Source organism: Oryzias latipes, chromosome 18, assembly GCF_002234675.1.
Source record: "Oryzias latipes chromosome 18, ASM223467v1".
NCBI lineage: Eukaryota > Metazoa > Chordata > Actinopteri > Beloniformes > Adrianichthyidae > Oryzias > Oryzias latipes.
The window spans coordinates 5033776-5056113 of record NC_019876.2 but is presented as its reverse complement, the minus strand read 5'-3'; the positions used below and the strand labels follow the sequence as shown (position 1 = coordinate 5056113).

The 22338-nt window shown below is 41.2% G+C and overlaps 1 protein-coding gene across 6 annotated transcripts in view; it reads right to left on the bottom strand.

Annotated features, from left to right (window-relative positions):
• Positions 1 to 22338, bottom strand: part of dysf (dysferlin) — a 110099-nt gene that overhangs the window by 59847 nt on the left and 27914 nt on the right. For all 6 annotated transcript variants that reach the window (XM_020711502.2, XM_020711503.2, XM_011487299.3 and 3 more), the window contains 12 exons: positions 21680 to 21804; positions 17228 to 17334; positions 16941 to 17136; positions 9274 to 9420; positions 9078 to 9209; positions 6937 to 7103; positions 6706 to 6820; positions 6500 to 6605; positions 5295 to 5437; positions 4575 to 4748; positions 4411 to 4495; positions 4260 to 4337 (listed from right to left, as the gene is read on the bottom strand). In XM_020711502.2, the coding sequence (XP_020567161.1) occupies positions 4260 to 4337; positions 4411 to 4495; positions 4575 to 4748; positions 5295 to 5437; positions 6500 to 6605; positions 6706 to 6820; positions 6937 to 7103; positions 9078 to 9209; positions 9274 to 9420; positions 16941 to 17136; positions 17228 to 17334; positions 21680 to 21804 (1575 nt within the window). The remainder of the gene's footprint in view (positions 1 to 4259; positions 4338 to 4410; positions 4496 to 4574; positions 4749 to 5294; positions 5438 to 6499; positions 6606 to 6705; positions 6821 to 6936; positions 7104 to 9077; positions 9210 to 9273; positions 9421 to 16940; positions 17137 to 17227; positions 17335 to 21679; positions 21805 to 22338) is intronic.

The following is a 22338-nucleotide window of genomic DNA, read 5'->3' as shown; positions in this document are numbered from 1 at the left end:
TTACGCGCGCTCGATTATCTCTAGGCCCCGCCCCCTCCACGCATTTTAGCCACTCACAGTGGCTTTCCCTATTCTCACACGCAGTGGCCGCCTCACAGACAGGTATCACGCGAGAGTGTACGTGCTAGCGTTTCATGAGTATGTGCGCGAGTGTATGTGTCTGCCTGCGTCCGTGTGGCTTGCGTCTCATTGATTATTTCATTGATCATTGACGTGCCCCTTCCACGTTTGATGTATAAAAAATACGGAGGGTGGGGGAGGCAAATTTACTGGTCGCACATGTGCGACTGGATGTAAAATTCAGTCGCACACTCTCACACACGCACACTGCTCGCAGTCTGGAGCCCTGGTGGTACTATTTGGTTCATACTTATGTGGTACATACTGGGTATTTATAATATACTTACTAGGTATTTACATGTTGTGCAAAGGTGTCTTTTGTGGTACGTACCACATGTAAGAACAAGGCAAGTACAAATAAAGTACCTTGAATTTAAGTATGCACTCGTATGTTTCATGGTGTTTACCATGAAATGGTAAATTTGGTGAAGACCGGTTCAAACCAGTTCTTCTAATTCGTCGCTCGTTTTCTTTGCACTTCCACCGGCCAATTGGTTTGCTTGTTTCTGCAGCCGTCCTCTCGGTATCACCTATCTGCCTGCGCCATTCTCGGAAACATTTAGGATCCACCCCCAAAATGTGGTGCAGATTCGTCACCAGAATGTGCACGAAGTTTGAATGCTAAATGAAAAGAGCATTTCTCTGCCATTGCCATATTGGCTCACAACACACCGTAGACACCCAGCGTCTGCAGGCCTGTACACAACCTTCTAAATGGAGACTGACCCCTATTAGAGACCGGCATCTGAAGTAACAAGCACCTGTTAGACCCGAGGTTGGTTAGAGACCAGTGGCAATTACAAACTGGCCACTATTAGTATTCCTTTTTAGTACAGTGTTAGGTTGTGTTTTTGCAAAATAATGCAAACGATACTCAAGAATAAATGTAAGCATTCCCCAAATAGTTAAAACTAAAACTACCCAGGATGGTTTCTGGTTGTATAGCAAGTTAACTTAGTTAGTTAACTTGGCTGAATCCATTAATTTGGACAAGTCAGCTCAAATTTTTGTCTAAACAAATTTGGAGTCTTAGAAATTCAAGTCAGGCTTTTGTCTTATGGGGTTTTCAGACTTGGTACGCTTAAAGTGAACTAGAGTTTGTTTCCCCCGATAATCCAGAACAAATTTTCAGTCTGAATACATTCAAGACCGGTTCCTGGTCCCGGACCAGGTTTTGGACCCATCAATATTTTCATAGAAGGGGTTAACCAATAAACTCCGTATGAACACCGTGTGATAATCAAAACAATAAAAATATTTGTTAGCATTTGATCCTCCCCTGCTATGAGGAGATGGTTCAGTCCTGAACATTCCCCAGATTCGGGATGAAAGAAGGCGAGAGAAAACTGGCGCTCAACACAGGCCGCCAAGGCGCCGTTTATTGGGCAGATTAACACACAACTGAAAACCATCCATCAGCACTACTCATCCATGACAGAGCGTTTGTGCATGCATGTGCATGTGTGTGCGTCTGTGTGCCTGTGTGTGTGTGTATGTGTGTGTGTGTGTGTGTGCGTCTGCGTGCCTGTGTGTGTATGCGTGTGTATATGTGTGGGTGTGTAGAGGAATCTAGTGAGGCTGACAGAACATTAGGATTTATCTTCAGCTTGTTACTTGAATCTTTTCTTTGCTTCTCTTTTTCTAACCGTCTCCTGAACCTGCGCCCCATCGATCACATCTGTCTCTGCTGGACTTGTGATGAAAACACCTTCTGTCGTCTTCTGACTTCCACCATCAATCCCTTACTTTCACTTGAGGCAGAGATTCAATAAAGATTCAATAAATTTTGAATATGGCCAAATCGGACTTTATCCCTCTAATTTAGAGAACAGATAAGACTCTTTTATTTCCTCTTATTATTTTCTGTTAACCTTTCCAGTTCAGATCGAGAGAGCCGCTTTGCAGTTGTGATGTCTGTACACTAGGGGGCAGCACATGATAAGTAACTACAGCACATGATGAGTAACTACCTTTTTAATTGCTTTACCTTTAGCTGTTTGATTTCCATCATAGATTCTCAATTGATGTCTTCAGGAAAATATTTTTTGTCTGTTTTCAAATTTATTTTCTACTAAAGTCATTTTGATAAACAGAGTTAAGAAAGCTAACCGTAACCCTAATCCAGCCACTAGGTGGTGACAAACCTCTAGGTAACCGACACATGACATCTACTGAAAGAAACTTTTGACATTTTTAGAAGGAAAACGTCAAATTAATACCACATCTGAATTCCTTCACTACTTTTCCCCTTAAAAGAATATATAGGGCGGGGCTATCCAGTGCCATGGATTTTAACGCAATTTGCTCACTATTGTATGTAAATGCCACTCATTTGCTGAAATTATAACGTCATAAATGTGAAGATTTTACAAAAAATATTTATGAGTCCAACGTGTTCTGATGATAAAAACTCTGATGATTTATAAGAGACAAATTTAAATACTTTTTTTTTTCATATTACAAATCGTAATGGTCTAAATCAAATTAATTACTAAACGTACATGGTCTGTATTCACAAATCTAGTGAGCATTGACTGGTCTTTCACAGAGAGTTCTTGGAAGTTTCCAGGGCTCTGAATTTATGAATTGTAGATCCACCCCGAAAAAATAACGATACAGTGTAACAAGTAGTGAGGGAATTTGGACATGGCCGATGTATTAATCTTTGCAAGATCGTGGAGAATTCATCAAACTCCTAATGAACTGAATCCTACAGATTTAAAGCTGGAAGGAAAAGAGAAGACAGAACGGTCAGAAACTGATTGATTTCGTTTCAGTTTCTGGACTGTTGAGATGCTCCATGACTAGGATTGAAACCAGATATTGAAGGTCTCCTCTGTTGCACCACGGTCACAAATACAACTGACACAGCACTCAAGGCGAGGCATCAACACAATCTTCAAGTCTTTATGCCCCATTTTTTAAAAGTCATTGGCGTAGTCATGAATGCAGGGGGCAGCAGTCAGGCCAGTCGGCCAGCATCAGCTCTGATTGGACGATGTGTAAATGTCCAGGGACAACGGCTGTCCATATCAAGTACCACCGACTGACAGGCGCCCAGTAGCCCCCAATGTTCTGTCTTCTTTGTAGTCTTTTTAGCATCAACACCAAATCCTCAAGAGTCAGGGTCTTGGAGTCGCTGTGGTGCTATCAACGCCATGATGAGTTTTGTGCAGAATCAATGTCATCTCCCCATTTGGACCCATGGCGGCGGAAATTTCCAGGTTGACGTCTGGTCATTGCCGGGCCCCCGGGCCATGTCAACAGCCCTCGTCGAGTCCCCACCGTTACCCTACTGTATGATTTCTAACAATAGGACGGTGGCAGTGGGACAGGGGCAGGGGGGGGTTAGTTGGAGGCAGTCTGAAATCGGCCAATTTCGGGGACTTTGTAGACCCTCCCATCAGCCAAATATCACGCTGCTGCCTTCCTGCCTCCTGCCTGTCACCAGACTGCCACCGCGCGACCTCCAAATGTGCCCGGGTGACCACTGATCGATGTCAAAAAATCGTCCAGTCATTGTAAAATGCGAGCTATTTTTTAAAACCTCCGCGGCCACCGCACCACGTGTCAAGAATTTGTCCCCTGATTACATATAATGCAGCGCAAACACCTGCCGATTTTGCTGAAAAACTTGCATTTAGGTCGCCCCGCAGTAGCATTTTGGAATACGTGACTGAAGTCTAAGCCTACATTCACACCTGACTCCAGTTTAAACAACCGCCTCCAATGGAAGAACCTGAGTAAAAGCATGTTTGGGGCTTCTGCGTTTAAAACTCTTGCATTCATGTGTCCATTGAACGGGTGTTGAAAATTGACCTGATTGGTCAAAGTTTTTCATATATCAGATCGATGGGACGCATATCAGAATGGAGCTGTGAAAAGAAAAGTCTGGATCAAGATTTGCACCGTGTTGACATTTTGTACTTCCTCCAACGGTTGGGACATGCGCTAGTGTCAACACCATGACCACAGTGAACCATGACCACGGTGTTTACCCCAGTCACATATCCGGTGAGAACGTAGCATTAGACTATTATCCAACATATCAAAACTTTTAGATGTTCTCCATTTTAAGGCTGGAAGAGGACAGTAAAAATGAGAGGAGCCCATTTTTAGGTGGTGCTCTTGGACTCTACCTGAGAAGCTGTCTTTGTCCATGGCCGGCAGGTCCCTGGCTTGATACATGTGGCAGCGCAGATGATAGCGGCTTCCACCTGCACACACAGACTCAAAACTTTATTGAAATGAAGAGGACAGAGTTGGTTAGCCGAAGAATCGCCGTCTCACAGTCAAAGAAGCAGGAGATGGTCGGTCTGTTGACTCCAAACGTGGTCGTGACCGACTTGTCGTCGTGTTTGTCTTCTATACTGCTCTGTGGGGAAGAAGGACGGCGCAGGCGATGAGGATCTAACGCGCAGACGCCAGGACACGCCGCCCCAACCGATCCTCACCAGCGAGCACTCCAGAGCAAAGATGGCCGCCGGGCCGGTCTTCTCCAGTGGCTCCATGCGGCGCCTCCACCTGCGCCTCCTGAAGCTGTCCGTCTTCCGTGGCTTCAGGTGGAACTTCCAGCCAAACAGAGACGCGTATTCCCAGCCCTCCTTCTCCATCTCGTCTGGACGTTGCTGAGAAAAGACAAAAAAAAACAACCTCACAAACAGAGCGAGGACAGGGACTGGGAACTTTTTAACCCTTGTAGAAGAGCGCTGGCCTTAAGCTCTTCTCTTTTCTCATTTGTGTAACTTTACCGCCATCTAGTGGCTGCAGATGTGAACTCTATGCACTCAAATTCTTTTCCTTTGTAAGCCTTAACTTTTGTTTTTCTTTACCTGTTTAATTTATTAGTAATTAAAAGTAATTGTAATTTATAAAATTCTAAGGAAAAAAAGATAAAAAATAAGACAACAAACCCTTCTGAATATATATGTAATTGTAAAAAAACGGTTATATTTAAAGAATATTTATGTATCCTCATCTTTAAACATTTTTCTCAGTCTTTTCTGTTGGTATTTTAAATTTTCAGGTGATTCTACTGATAAAAAAAAGTTTCTTAAAATTATTTTTTGTTAAAATGCTCATATTCTGTGGTTTAAAAACAGTATTTTTCTCCGTTTCTGTTTTTTTTTTTTTTTTTTTTTTTTACTATTTATTGGGTTTTGGTGAAGTTCTACCTTCCTGAGAGCCTCCATCTTCTGCAGGTCTCGTCTCCTCATCCGGACCCAGCGTCTCCTCCTGTTGGTGTGGTACATCTTCTCCGCCGGCACCCACGACTTGGGACGGCGGTCCGGAGGGATGGTGACGCCATATTCCCAGCCTGGACACACACACCCACCAGCACAAAAAAGAGACACAACCGCTGTGAGGGTGAACAGGTCTGAGAGCTTTCCTGCCTGACGTCAAGATTTGATGAAAACCTAAGATTATTTTTAGCTTTTTTACTTGAAAGCCAACATGAGAACAGCTAAACATTCTGATGTGAACTAATCAAAACGCTTGTTTGTCACATAAAAATATCTCAAACTGTGCTCTGGAAGTTTTTCTAAAAGAGACGACCATTCTTTCTGTCTGACCTCGCAACATTTTTGAAAATTCTCACTGCATATCTGAAAAAGTTTTAAAAAAGGATCTTCTGGTTTTTCGGTTTTGAACCCCAAAGATGTTTCGCGCTCTGGCGGCCACTAATGTCAACATATCTTTAAGTTAAACCAAAAATGTTAAATTGTGTGCTATATATAATAAAAAAGACCCAAAAAAAAAAAAAAACATGATGAATTTAGCTTTAAAAAATTACAATTCATAGAAAGAAAATACTGTGTATATATAAAAAAGTACCTTAATTGGGGAAAAAATATACTATATTAAAAAAAATTACCTTATTTGGAAGAAAAAACATTACATGAAAATTACCTTACGTGGCAAGAATTACAGTTTTTGGCAAAAATTGGCTTACCATATTTAAAACTACCTTATCAGAAACAAACATTTCTCACATAAAAAACAATTACTTTACATGGAAATAAGTTAACTTATATGAAAATGTCCCAATATGGCAAAATTGATCAGATTTGGAAATTACCATACATGTCAAAAACTACCTTATATCAAAAAAATGACCTTATATAGAAACATTATCTTATATGAAATATCCTTATATGAAAACATTACCTGATGTACAAATTTCAAGTAAAACTTATTTGCCCAATAATATACATGAAAAAAATTGAATAGAGCAAAAAAATAGCTAAAGAAATGCTTAAATATGCATTAAAAGGAAAAAAAACACTTCTAAACAGAGCTAAAACAAACAAGACTTTCCTAACACTGTGAGCTTATTGCTAATCTACCTGAACCAAATCACCTGAAAATGACATTTTACCTTGATCATCCACGGCCCTGTTCAGGTCTTCGCTCCACTCCACTTCCTCCCACACCCATCCTGGAGGACACTCCACGTCGTCTTTTGACAGCGTTTTCTCTCCGTTCTGACACGCGCACACAAAAACACACACAAACACACACAAACACAGGCTGTTTATGTGTACCTTAAAATCCTGAATGCTGTGTGCACTGACCCACTCGTACCACATCAGTGTAGCCCTCCTGCATGCCGATCCACTGACCACCCGGTAACCTCATCTGGGTTTCAAACACCTCTTCCGTGTAGGTCATGTGACCCGCGTCCACGTCAAACAGCAGCCTAAAGGGTTTCCAACACAAAACAGCTGATCCATTTGAATTTATTCACCAAAACCTCCAGAAAATCATCTAAAGAAAAGACTGAAACGCACAAAAAAAGTGGTCAGGGTTACTCACGTCCTTTCTGGACTGATGAACCAATCCCCAGCCCAGGTCCAGCCTGGGGAGGGCTTGAAGCTCTCCTTGGGAAGCTTCACTCTCCCGCTGATGTCGCTGAACTTGGGGTAGGTCAAACCCGTTGACCCCCAGCTGCCCACCAGGGCAAGGCGAGTCTGGTTTTCATACTGAGGAGGAAAGGTTGGACCACTTTGTGAGTCTAGAAGCTCACTTTGACCGTGAGAGGACTGATTTATTAATGGTCGAGAACAGTGGGTTTTTTTATGCTACATTTGTATCAACTGAGTAAAAGCTCTTCTTACAGGCACAGATACTAAACGAACTTACATGTTTACATGCCTTTTACATAGCATTTTACTTAGACATAGAGTCATTCAACAAACTCTTAAAATGCATTTTAGACATTGAGTCATGGATGGCAGAGAACTTCCTACAGCTCAACCAGGACAAAACAGAGGTTTTAGTGATCGGCTCTGAAGACAAGAGGGAGATAGTTTTGTCTAAATTAAAAAATTACAAAACTTCTCAGTGTGTGAGAAACCTGGGCGTTATTTTTGACTCTAAGATTAATTGTATCCCACAAATTGAAAACATAACAAAAACATGATTTTATCATCTTAAAAACATTCCCAGAGTCCATCCAATCCAGAATTGATTTTAAAGTTTTTTAATTGGTTTACAAATGTTTTTATGGTCTTAGGCCTTCATATTTATCTGACATGATTTTAAAGTATGAGCCCTCGCGGACCCTGAGTTCCTCTGATACAGGCCTTTTGGTTATTTCCAAAAGTTAGAACAAAAACATACGGTGAGGCCTCATTCAGTTTTTACGGGCCTCGCCTGTGGAACAGCGTCCCAGAGAGCCTCAGGGCCGCAGAGACTGTTCATGTTTTTAAAGGAAGGCTCAAAACCTACCTTTTTAATTTAGCTTTTAATTGAAATTTAAGAATTTATTGGATATTTTTATTTTCTCTTTTTGTGAATTTGATTTAATTGTATGTGTATATAGCTATTTTTTTTAATTTTGGAATCAATGTATTTATACATTTGAATGTATTTAGTCACTTTTAACATTTTATATGTCTACTAAGGTTAGTTATGTACTTATTTTCTTTTTTAATTTATTTTATCCTTTATTTTACTCCTTTTACATTGTCCCCAAAACATCCTTTGCCCAACCTCAGTACAAAGCCAACTCTCTACATTGCATCCTTTTGTCTGAGTACATGTGTGTTTGTGTGTGTGTGTGGGGGGGGGGGGGCATTGTGCCGGTTTTTAATTACATATTTGTTTGTCTTGTCCTTTTGTTTTTAAATTTCATCATGTAAAGCACTTTGAGTACCTTGTGTTGTAAATTTGCTTTACAAACAAATAAACTTTGATTCGATTTGATTTGATTTGATTTGATTTGATTTGTCAGCCTTTATGGACTATTCTGGCTGTGTTTTTATGTCAATAAATAAACTTATTTTAAAAAACATCTACGTTAGCATCACTTCTTCCCAGCGTGAATCCAGAGTTGAAGCCGTGTCACACAGCCACTACGTACATTTTGCACAGATGAAAATTGGTCATACGTGAAAATATGTGGAAAAGTGAGAAAAGTTGTGGTCTATAAGTGAACTTTGCACAGTTGTATCAAGAATAAACCACATTAAAACCACAGAAAAAGTACAAATACGCCACGCAAAGAACACGTAAATCAATGTAGAACATGAACCGTGTGTGAATTTTGCACTGTTTATATGTAATTCATTAGAAATTGGTGCGTCAATTATGTAATTTTGCAATGAGATATTTACGCCGTATGTGCGATACAAAAGTCATACATGGGTGGTACCTGCGTGAAAAATCCATTAAGCCTCAAATTTGCATATGCATCTTGCAAAATTCAATTGTGTAAGACTTGAGCAATTGTTGCATATAAACTATGTAAAATACACATAAACTGGATGATTCTCAACCGACCAAAAATTTTAAACCGCTTTAAACCGAATTTACATAAAGACCTGTCGGCTGAACCTCACCATGCACATCTGCACACATCGACGAACGATGAATGCAAGAAACACTTACAAATTACCTAAATCACGCCTGTATCATGAAAGACCGAAATGTGTGACACGGTCCTTAGATCTTACCGTTTCAGCAAAAACTGACAGCTTTCCTTCTGTGCACTGGTTGAAGTGTGGGGCGTCGGCAGCCAGACCGAACCACACTTTGACCCTCAGCTGACCGGGAAGCTTGGCCGCTCCACCACTTCCCTGTGGGTGCTGCACAAACAACACAGTGAGGTCATTTCCAAGCGGAAAGGGTTGAATTGGCCTGGATTTGTACCTTCAGAAAGATGCTCTGTAGCTGTCCACAGTGTTTCCCGCAGTGCTGCTTGGAGAAGAAGACGCTGTGAGCCGGGATGCGGTGGTACGCTACCCGGCGGTCGCCCTGCAGCATCCATATCACAATGTCCGGAAGGCTGTTTTGAGGCTGAAACAAATGAGAATTTTTCTATTGCCCTCTACATGTTTCTTCTGTTGTGGTTATAGTTTTGAACCAGTTTACTGATCACAATGGGGGCCATTTTTTTGTTCCAATAAAGTTAATTTCTAGATAAAAATTGAAAAAAATGAATGGGAACCTTTTTTTTTCACTTGTCCTTTCCAACAGCTGAGCAAACAGATGATTTGTAGAACAAATGTTACTGTTACAACAGGGGGTTTTGAATCCTCTGACACACGAGGAGTATATCTGTATAAACCCTGTTTGTATTTGAAGCTGAACTTAAGTTATGTGAATGTGTTTGTATACATTTGTTATTGGACCAAATAAAAAAAAGAAGAGAGAAGGAGAGAGAGGGATGTTAGAGAGGGGGGACAAGGGAAGAAAAGAAAGGGGGGGGATAAGGAAGTTGGAGGAGGTTTAAAAAAGTAGGCGGGGCAGAAACACAAAGCATTTAGTTGCTGAAGGTTTATTATCATTACGGTCAGATGTAATGTTCGTCAAAAGGGGTGGGCTATGAGGGGCCGTATAAGACATTATTTATTCTGAACCATTCACATTCATACATTCTTGCTCTCACAGTCATATATACTCTCTTTCGCATACATATATTCTCTTACGCATCCATATATTCTCTCTCTCACATTCATACATTCTTGCTCTCACAGTCATATATACTCTCTTTCGCATACATATATATTCTCTTACGCATTCATATATTCTCACTTGCACATCCATATATTCTCTCTCTCGCATGCATATATATTACTTTACACATACATACATTCTCACTCTCATTGTTACTCTTAAAAAAGAATGTATGTATGTGAAAGACAAGTATATATGAACGTGTGAGGAAGAGTTTATATGTGTGTGTGAGAGAGGAGTATGCATGAAACGGAAGTGACTTTGCATGAAAAGGAAGGCACTTTGAATGAAAAGGAAGGCACTTTGAATGAAAAGGAAGGCACTTTGAATGAAAAGGAAGGCGCTTTGAATGAAAAGGAAGGCACTTTGAATGAAACGGAAGGCAGATGATTTCTCGTGCTCTGATTGGACGAGAGGCCGCCACCTCCCATTTTGAACACACTCTAAACCCTATCACTTGTACTGACTCATAACTATTAAGGTTACACAACTTAAATGTCATTTTGTAGTTGATTCAACTATAAAGTATTAAGCTCTATCAAGATTTTTTCAAATTTAACTTAACAGTGCTAAATATTTTAAAGCTTATTTGTATCTAGGACTCAAAAATTTTAAGATCCCTGAAGTAGCGTCATGACGTCATCACGTACTGGTGGGAGGGTCTTTCGTTTTCTCTACGTTAGCTCAGGTGGCCATGTTGGATTTGCCGAATGCGAGTATACGACGTTTGAAATTGAAAGTCGAACATTTTATTTTTCTGCAAAGCGTTGCGATTTCGTCCCGCTTCAAGACGCCACAACCTCGTTTTTTTTTTCATCCGCCTCATCGCTGATGGTGCCGTCTTGTCTTCAGCCCTGATTTAATTTGGTAAGTATCGTTCATGGTTTATGAATGAATGCTTTAAAAATGCTCTTATACTACCGTAGATGTGGTTTACTGTTGTTTAAACATATGTGTGTTACGATTGTTTTAGAGCTTAATGTGGCAATGCATACATGATTAGTTTGTCATATTAGCAGACGTATGGCGAGCCAAACCCAAAATGCATTTCTGCCCGTAAGTTACGACAGTGATGAGGTTTTTTTTTTTTTAAGAGGTAGGTAGAAATTATCTGTTATGCTGCAATCACACTAAACGTGATCCGCGTGTGAAATTCGCGTTGGAGGCCTCTGTCTGTGGCTAAAGTTTGCTGCTGGACATTTGTCCAAAAATGTCACTCAAAGCCTCTAACGGTTGTGTGGGAGGAGCTACCGCCAACAGTTTGAAGCCTGGCTGCTACATGGAAGCATTGGGTTTTGAATGCAGCTTTAAGCTTTTATAAATCACCGATCTCCGTTATAAAAAAGGTTTTTGTAAAAATAAATTAATCAACGTGCTCGTGTTGTGTTCAGGTACCGAACTACAGAGTGTTCAGTGTTTCACCTCAGGTAGACGCCAAGGCCAGCCAGGTAACTTGTCTCCTGATCAGTTATTTGTCTAGAGCTATTTAAAAAAACAAAAAATGCAAGAGGTTGTGTAGTGCAATAAATGTTTTTTGATCAGAATATAATTGAAACATTTTTTAACATTGAAAAATCTCTTTTGGACTTTTTCAGATACTGAACTTCAGAAAGTTCACCAGAAAGTCACCATTTCACCAGAAAAGAGGTGTCAGTGGGTGAGTTTTATACTTATTTAATGCATTCATCCTGAACTATTACCATTATTAGATTTATACGGCAGCATGGAAACATTTATGCACATTTTAACTAGCCAAAGGTCTAAATAGAGTTGAAATTATTTACAATTTAACTAAACATATTTAGATTGCAGGCTGAAGGTGGCACAATGGAATGGAGGTGCAAGTTGTGTTCTGTTACTTTGGCACTATGCAGTACTACATATAATACTGCAGTACTACATAGCAAATATTCCAAAGTGTTTCCACTGCCATGTATGTGGAGACACTTTGGAATATTGTCATGTCTTTATGACAGTATATTACAATAATAAAATGATGTTGCATTAGCACCATTCCATCATTTGAAACCATGAAAACTCATCTGTCAAGATCTGAAATGGATTTATGTAGAGTAGATGCAGTCAGAGGAAATTGTGCAGTTTTTACATGTTTGTGTAACTCAAAGCTGCCCTTTTCTGAGACCAAGTCCACCAAAACAGACAGGAACTGGCCAGCTTGGTTAGGATTTATGACCTCCAGGTGAATTTCTAATGTGCATAATTCAAAAACGGATAACAAATCATTTGTAAACAGCTGTAAGAAGCCAAGGTGTAACTTGCCTTAAAAATGACTTTGGGTCTTTGACCTGAAGTGGATCATGACATAGACACTGTATTGTCCTCTTACTAGAAATAGACATCTAGAAAAGGTATCATTTTATTATTTCTTAAAGTTCCTTAAATAAATATTGGAAGTGTTTCCTCTGCATTTGCTTCAAAGGTAATGGATATTTCTTTATATTCTTTTAGGACCAGCGTGACGTGAACATGAGACGGGCACTTGTCCTCCTTGCACTTCCTGTTTATCTGCATGAAGATGCCTCCAACTTCTTCAAGACCTGTACAGTAAGTGCACACGACTCCCTGTCAATGGTTTTCACTAATCCTTTAATATTGATTGAGATTTTATTGAGTGACATAATAAATAGGGCAATTGTTTGTAGTTTGTAAACTGAGTGATATTTTTAAATGGTTTTAAAAATGAGACGGAAGATGAAAGGCGAACATCAGGGACTCCTGATTGGAAGGAGTGGGAACCTTTTCGTTTACCTTTTTCTGCTCCTGATCCATCATTATTTGAATAAAGAAAAATGAAGCTTTAGTCTTAAATTATTTTATAAATGTCCTCCTTCAGAAAAATGCTAAAGAACTTTTTAAAAACACAATTTTAATTGGAGTTGGTCCCTAAAACATCACAGCCAGTTGATTAAAAGCCAACAGAATGTTAGCATGAAAAGATTCCCATTGACAGATGGCAGGAATGTCAGTTTTGGACATTAGTGTGATGAATATCTTTGAGGGTCTGAACTCATCTGTGTTTTTTGTTTTGTATTTTCCAGAATACCAGACCTCACAGACACTGCTGTGGGTATCTTCTCAGTTGTCGTGGTGATGCTCCTGATGCTGCCGTCAGTGGTCCCACAGATCTGGCTGACTAATCTCTTCTAACTCTTCGGGGACATCTATGCTCTGGACCTACAGCACCCCAAAAAACTTGAACTTGCCTTCATATTTATTCAGAATGCTGTCTTGAGCCTTGAGGACAGCAAACCACTGAAAGGACCTTTATTGACGCTGAAGAATGTTTCGTTGAGTGAGTCTTCCAGAATGGACTATTTGTTGGTTTAAGTGTTATGTAACTAATGTGTTTTGTTGTGATCATTTGCTTTTTCTGCCGTACAATACAAAACCAACTCTTTTTGTCAATATGTTGTGTGGCACTCTTATAATGCAGTTTTATTGCACTTATTGTTTCTTCATCCTCTTGATATTTGTGCTTTTTTTTTAAAGAGCAATTAAAAAAAGTGTATTAAGCAATCAATATTGTGTGGCCTTCACGTTTGATGGTTTTTATCAATGTTAGCCTTTAAAATGTAGTGGGGCAGTATCAATATCTCTGTTTAGAATACATTTTAAGCTGAAGAATTTTAAATATTTTCAATGCTACACATTTAATGAGTTAAAGAATTTATAAAGCATTTGAGTGAATTTTACATATTTTATGAGTTGAGTAATATAAAAATATAGTTAGTTAAAGCGTTTTTTAGTTGGAAAATATTAAAAACTTTAAGTAAATAATCTCTCTTTTATAAGTTGAGGAATCTTAATATTTTTTATATGAAATAATACAAATGTAAGCCAACTGACAATATGAATTTTAATAAATGTTAACTTAAAAGTTTTAATAATATAACTTAACTGTTGCGTAATCTGTTACACAATAATTTTTAAGTTCAGTCAACTCGCTAGGGATTACAGTGCAGACGCTAACATGAACCAGCAAGAAATCCCAAATTAACAGACTTGTGGTGTGGAAAGGTATGTTTTTCAGCTAGCAGGAATAATCAAAGTATCCGTTCTCTGTTTCAAAATGAGATTGCCACAAAACCGTATGTTATCTCATACTGGAACAGCTTTGGATGTAGAATTCAGTGGGAAAAGGTTTGGACCCTGCCACAAAAGTATTTCATCACCAATAAAATCAGAGAAATTTCTTTCAAAATTCTTCACAAATTTTATCCAGTGAAACATTTCTTTACTAAGTTTAAAAAAGATCTGGACATAAACTGTTCATTCTGTCATTCCTCACCAGAAACTGCCTCATCTTTTTTGGTTTTGCTCTTTCACTCAACTATTTTGGAAAGATGTGATACATTTTATAAGAACTCATCTATGTGAAGATTATAGATTATTTTACGAGCATATTATTTTTGGATATTTTACACAAGAAAGACTTAATGCAGAAAAAATATATGTAGTTAATTTACTTATAATTATGGCTAAATACTTTATACACAAATGTAAATATGCCAACAAAAAAAACGTGTTTTATGTTTTTCAGAAAGAAATGGTTTTGTATGTGAACAGTATTAAATCTTCCACTAACAAACAAGCTGTCAGAACAGTTGAAACATGGTCTCTCCTGAAACTTTAACAGATTCCTTTGCCTTATTATTTTTGTTTTCTTTTTGCATAACCTGTTTTACACGGTTATCATTATGTTTTTTTTGTTCATTCTCATGGCGAACGTGAAGATTGTATTTTGCACACAGTGGAGTTTTGTGTTTGGTATTTTGTATGTGCAAGATATTGTTAATAAAGTTTATTTTTAAAAAAAAACGAACCGGCAAGAAGTAGCCACGGGGGTCCTGCAGCCATCGGAACCTTAACAAATATTTCATCTCCACCTCACCGTTGCCTTTTTTAAGAAATGACAGCTGGTTTTCCCACATTTATATGTAGTTATGGATCGAAAACAAGAGGAATTTGTTTTAATGTAAATGCGTGTTCCAGCGTCTACAGGAAGTGTCGCCCATAATTCACGCAAAGGCTCATGGGGGCTAGGAATAAGGTGGATACGGATTTTCTGTTTCGGTGGCGCTTCTATTACCATTATTGGTATTTGAGACATTCCTTTGTGTCTCTAGAGATGCAGACAGATTTGTGACCACTTGAGGTGAAGATAAAATATTTCTTAAGGTTCCGATGGCCTTCTTATTGGTTCGTGTTAGCGTCTGTTCAAAATGGGAGGTGGCGGCCTCTCGTCCAATCAGAGCACGAGAAATCATCTGCCTTCCGTTTCATGCAAAGTGCCTTCCTTTTCATTCAAAGTGCCTTCCTTTTCATGCAAAGTCACTTCCGTTTCATGCATACTCCTCTCTCACACACATATAAACTCTTCCTCACACGTTCATATATACTTGTCTTTCACATACATACATTCTTTTTTAGAGTGACAATGAGAGTGAGAATGTATGTATGTGTAAAGTAATATATATGCATGCGAGAGAGAGAATATATGGATGTGCAAGTGAGAATATATGCATGCGAAAGAGAGTATATATGGATGTGCAAGTGAGAATATATGTATGCGAAAGAGAGTATATATGACTGTGAGAGCAAGAATGTATGAATGTGAGAGAGAGAATATATGGATGCGTAAGACAATATATGTATGCGAAAGAGAGTATATATGACTGTGAGAGCAAGAATGTATGAATGTGAATGGTTCAGAATAAATAATGTCTTATACGGCCCCTCATAGTGGGCCCTATCCATACACACTCTTCCCACACAGTCAACACGGACACATTATAACTACAGCTCACGCACATACTTATGCATACAAACACACACACATGTAAAGCGTCTCATCCCATCATGCATTAGTGCACAGGTGAGCCGACACCTGTGCCGAGGTCAATTTTCCACTGCGATTGATGGACTGTAAAAAGAGGGAGAGTGTCCAGGCACCGGGCAAAGGCAAAGCAGCAGTGGTGGTCGGGGCCCCCCAGACACCCACACGAGATGGCAGATTGAGGAAATCCGCCTGCCGGGCGACCCACCTCCACCCAGACCAGGACCACCACAGGGGCTCCCCAACGCCAGAGAGCAGGGGGCACGGGGAGCCCCAGCCACGCCAGGGGGTCCAGCATAAGGCCCCACCCGCCGGACAGCCCCCCCCTGCCCCAGATGAGGAGCCCATCACCAATCAGGAGTTCTTAGAATCCCGCCACCCCAACCGCAACAAACCGAGATCGCCCCAAAGATCCACCCACCCGACCCACTGGAAGTCCAGTAGAAAGCCAGACAGGGGCCACTCCGCTCCGCCCAAGAGGAGGACGCCCAGGAGAAGTGGGGGTCACCGACAAGCGTGGTAAACTTGGGCAGACCAGACTCCCTTTTGTTGGAATTATGAAGATGCCCAGCACTTAGAGACAAGGAATAGAACCAGCACCTCAGGGGACACGGACCCCCCCAGATGTCACAAGATCCCCAGTTCATAGCCTAGCCAGAGAATTCAGAGATCTTTTTTTTTTTAGCTATTATGTACTTTTGTTGGGTAATTGTAGAATTTTCAATAAATAGTATTAATAATAGTAATAAGTAAATAGTAATTTTTTGTTGCATCTAATGGTTTTCAGGTTGCTTTTAGGAAAAACATATTTTACACAAAAGCTGACTTCTGTGTAAGGTAATTTTCCATATAAGGTCATGTTTTTTTAAACAAGGTAATTTTTGCCATATATGGTCATTTCAATATTAATATGTTTTGCCATATTAAGATATTTTTTATCATTAAGCTTTTTTTTCTGATATGGTAGTTTTTTTATAGCCGTGTCTTGTTTTCTGCTGCACACCTCCTCTGCGATGGTTCTCAGTCTGTTGGCCCAGTCCTCGGCATGCTCCAGCATGGTGGAGAGCTCCGTCTCAGGTCCATGTTTGAAGGCCAGAGCGGCAGCAGCGATCTGCTTCAGGTGGAGCGTCCGGATGTGTCTGATTGACCGATCCAGAGGTGTGACACACTGCCACTGGTCAAAGGACGGGAGCTCCTCACTGAGAAAAGAACCACAAAAATTAGGGTTTGGGGTTTAAAAGAAGCTGAATTTATTTTTGTAAACACAAACAATCATGAACCAGCTCTTACCTGCAGTCTGTGATGAGCTGATCCAACAGCTGAACCACCCGCAGCTCCACCTCCTCCATGTCACTGCCTGCCTTCACCTGCAGATGTACGTGCTGCAGGTTTGCCTCCTGGAAAAAAAAAACATTTCTTCTAGCACAGTCTTACAGCATTAAATAAGTGTAGCTGCCCTTTAAACGATAGTGTCTAAACTAAAACTGCTGATCTGGTGACGGTAATGGTGCCTGCCGGTTTCCTTCTTTCTCTTTCGGCTTTTCCCATCAGGGGTCGCCACAGCGAATCATCCTTTTCCACCTCACTCTATCATGAACATCTTCTACCCTAACGTTAGCCAACTTCATGTCCTCTGTTAAGACATCCATATATCTCCTCTTTGGCCGTCCTCTTGCCCTCCGGCCAGGCAGCTCCATCTCCAACATCCTTCTACCAATATATCCACTATCCCTCCTCTGAACATGTGCAAACCATCTCAGTCTGGCTTCTCTGACTTTGTCGCTAACACAGGCAACATGAGCCGTCCCTTTGATGTACTCGTTCCTTATCCTGTCTAACCTGGTCACTCCTAAGGAGAACCTCAACATCTTCATCTCTGCTACCTCCATCTCAGCCTCTTGTCTCTGTCTCACTGCTACCGTCTCTAACCCATAGAGCAGAGCTGGTCTCACCACTGTCTTGTACACCTTTCCTTTGAGTCTTGCTGGCACTCTTCTGTCACACAACACTCCTGACACTTTCCTCCAACCGCTCCAACCTGCCTGCACTCGCCTCTTCACCTCTTTTCCACAATCCCCATCACACTGAACTGTTGACCCCAAGTACTTAAACTCCTGCACCTTCTTCACCTCAGTCCCCTGTAACCTAACGCTTCTACCTTGATCCCTCTCGTTCAGACACATGTATTCTGTCTTACTACGACTGACCTTCATACCTCTTCTTTCCAGAGCAAACCTCCACCTCTCTAGCTGTTCCTCCACCTGCTCTCTACTCTCACTGCAAATTACAATGTCATCCGCAAACATCATTGTCCAGGGAGATTCCTGTCTTACCTCGTCTGTCAGCCTGTCCATCAGCATAGCAAACAAAAAAGGACTCAAAGCTGATCCTTGGTGTAGTCCCACCTCCACCTTGAACTCCTCTGTCTGACCTACAGCACATCTCACCACCGTCATACTTCTCTCATACATGTCCTGAACTACTCTGACATACTTCTCTGCCACTCCAGACGACCTCATACAGTACCACAGCTCCTCCCTCGGCACCCTGTCATACGCCTTCTCTAAATCTACGAACACACAATGCAGCTCCTTCTGACCTTCTCTGTACTTTTCCATCAACATTCTCAAAGCAAAAATGGCATCAGTGGTGCTCTTACGGGGCATGAAACCATACTGCTGCTCACAAATCTCCACCTTCTTCCTAAGCCTGGCTTCCACTACTCTTTCCCACAGCTTCATTGTGTGGCTCATCAACTTTATTCCTCTATAGTTGCTGCAGTTCTGCATGTCACCCTTGTTTTTAAAGATCGGGACCAGAACGCTTCTCCTCCATTCCTCAGGCATCTTCTCACTCTCTAAAATCCTATTGTACAACCTTGTTAGAAATTCCACTGCTGTCTCTCCTAAGCACTTCCATACCTCCACAGGTACGTCATCAGGACCAACGGCCTTTCCGCTCTTCATCCTTTTCAGAGCCTTTCTAACCTCATACTTTCCAATCTCTGCTACTTCCTGCTCCACAACAACCACATCTTCCTCCCTTCTTTCCCTGTCATTTTCCTCGTTCATCAGCTCCTCAAAATACTCCTTCCATCTTTTCTGTACACTCTCTTGGGTTGTTAGCACCTTTCCATCTCTGTCCTTAATCACCCTTATCTGTTGCACGTCCTTCCCATCTCTGTCTCTCTGTCTGGCTAGCCTGTACAAGTCCTTCTCTCCTTCCTTTGTGTCTAACCTGTCATAAAGCTCATCGTAAGCTTTCTGTTTGGCCTTTGCCACCTCTCTCTTCACTCTACGCTGCGCTTCCTTGTACTCCTGTCTACCTTCCTCAGTCCTTTCTACATCCCACTTCCTTTTAGCCAACCTCTTCCTCTGGACGCATTCCTGTACTTCCTCATTCCACCACCAAGTCTCTTTACCGTCTTTCCTCTTTCCAGATGACACACCTAGCACCTTCCTACCTGTTTCCCTGATAATCTCTGCTGTAGTTTCCCAGTCCTCTGGAAGCTCATCCTGACCACCCAGGACCTGCCTCAACTTCTGCCTAAATTCCTCACAAGTTTCTTCATTCTGTAGCTTCTACCACTTGGTCTTCTTTTCTGTTTTCCCTATCTTCTTCTTCCTGACCTCCAGAGTCATCTTACACACCACCATGCGGTGCTGTCTGGCTACACTCTCTCCTACCACCACTTTGCAGTCATTAACCTCTCTCAAATGACCTCGTCTACATAGGATGTAGTCCACCTGAGTACTCCTACCTCCACTTCTGTATGTCACTCTATGTTCCTCTCTCTTCTGGAAGTAAGTGTTGACTACAGCCATTTCCATCCTCTTCGCAAAGTCCACCACCATCTGTCCCTCCAGATTCCTTTCCTTCACACCAAACCTGCCCATCACCTCCTCATCACCTCTGTTGCCCTCACCAACATGCCCATTAAAGTCTGCTCCAATAACAACTCTCTCTCCTCTGGGAAAACTCTCTATGACCTCATCCAACTCACTCCAGAATCTCTCCTTCACTTCTAACTCACAGCCAACCTGTGGCGCATACCCACTGACTACATTCACCATCACCCCTTCAATTTCTAACTTTACGCTCATCATCCTGTCTGAGACTCTTTTCACCTCTAGAACACTGTTTACAAACTCCCCCTTCAGAATCATTCCTACCCCGTTTCTCTTCCTATCAACACCATGATAGAAAAGTTTGTATCCTCCTCCAATACTACGTGCCTTGCAGCCCTTCCACCTTGTCTCCTGCACACACAGTACATCTACCTTCCTTTTCTCCATCATGTCTGCCAGCTCTCTGCCTTTCCCTGTCATTGTGCCAACGTTAAGAGTCCCTATTCTCAAACCTATGTTCCTGCCTTTTCCCTTCTCTCTCTGGCAACGGACCCTTCTGCCTCCCCTCTTTCTTCCACCAACAGTAGTCAAATTTCCACCGACACCCTGTAGGTTAACAGCATCGGTGGCGGTCGTTGTTAACCCGGGCCTCGACCGATCCGGTATGTCTAAAGTGTTGTGGATGATTCGCATGGTTATTTTGGCAATTTTTACGCCGGATGCCCTTCCTGACGCAACCCTCTCTATTTATCCGGGCTTGGGACCGGCACAGAAGTTACTGGCTTGCAACCCCTGTGGCTAGATTGGTGCCTGCCGGTTTCCCACTTATAAAAAAAAATGTTCTCATAAAAATTCAACACACCTTTATCTACCAGAAAACATCTTTCTAGAGAGGAAACGATTGTAAATAAGCTCAATCCAAGTATCAGGCCGAGTCCCAATACCTTCCCTACCCCTCTGGCTCCTCCCTATTGGCAATTGGAGCTGTAGTGGTGTCCAAACTGCTTTTCTTTTTAGAGTCAGAGGGCTGGCTACCCCTCCACCGGGAGGGTTACCCGCCACAGAAGGACACTTTTTCACGTGGGTGTGTTCTGAAGCACAGAAGTTCAAATTTAGATGTAAGTAATGACTTTTTATTTCAGCTTGACTTTTTAAAGTATCTAAACGGGTGTTGTTATTGTCCGAGCGCTGGCACCTCTGAGCTAACGTAGATGGCAGACGGCTATTGATGATGTCATCAAGTGGTAGTAACCCCAAAATTTGAAGACAACGTTTTTTCATATCTCTGTGCTTGGAAGGATAAAATGGTAGGGAGACGCCGTAAGGTTACTGGAGGAATTCCGATTTGGCCTTAGACTTGACTGTCCAGAGTGGTTTAGAGATGGACAAGTCGTAGACGAGGCTGTGTCGACAATGTCCTTGGGCTGTTGTCATCCGTGGAGAATGTTCCAGCTTTCTTAGCACTTAACTTGCTGCAATAATAAAACAACACCAGAAAACACTGGACGCCCTCGTTGAGCCAGCTTTTGGTGTAAAATTCATTGGCCTTGGTCTGCAACCGCTGACATAACCAAAATAAAGCAGTTCTTTATCGTTTATAGTGCTTTTGTATTTGACTCTTTTCAAATATGCTTTAACAAAATATTAAAATACCTGTTGCTTTATCTTGTGTACTCTTGGCGCCGTGGTCTACTTTATGACTTATTGGACAACGCGTCCAGCATAAATTAGACCTATCTATATGATCCAATAAGAGTTGGCCACTGTTAAGATCCTGTTTTGTAAACCAGAAAAGTTGTGGAAGGCCAAGGTTCTGCTGATTCAGGCCCTAAATGTGGACTGGAACCAACCAGGTGGATGAGGAGTCATGAAGCAGGTGAAGGAGCATACCCACCAGCCGGTCAATGATGGCATGGAGCATGTTGAGAGCTTCAATCCTCGGTCGGATATCCTCCCACTCTGAGGACAGGACCACCACTGGCTTAATGTTTCCCCAGGGAAGATAGTAGTAGTGGCACCCTGGAACAATCAACACAAAGTTAGGAACAACCTTGGATGGATATTTACATATAGCATATAAGCTACAAGTAATGGCTTGTTGACACCATGGCAACCATGTCAGAGCTACAGAGTTCTATCAGGTTAAATGGCCGCCCAAACAAAAACTGTATGAATCAATCATTGACAAAAACTGATATGAAAGAGTTTGATGTAGTGCAATAAAATAAAGGAATTAAGGTATTGTCAGGGCGACTTCACACATTTTGCACATTTTCCACTTGTGGAATTTTGGTGTTTCTTGTTACATGCGTGATATACAAGTCTTTGTTGCGTTTGTCATCCGTCGATGTGCACTGTGGAGATTATAATGAAATATGTACAGTGGAAATCATAATCAGATATGTATTACTGTTTTAGAGATGTGTTGTAAACTTAAGCCTGACAAAGAATGTGTCTCTATTGTGAAAGGTAAAGAACGGTCATCAGCAGCTCAAAAGGGAATGGAAAGATGTGGTTAAGAGCACCCCTGCACCAACCTTTGTGCTTTGTCAA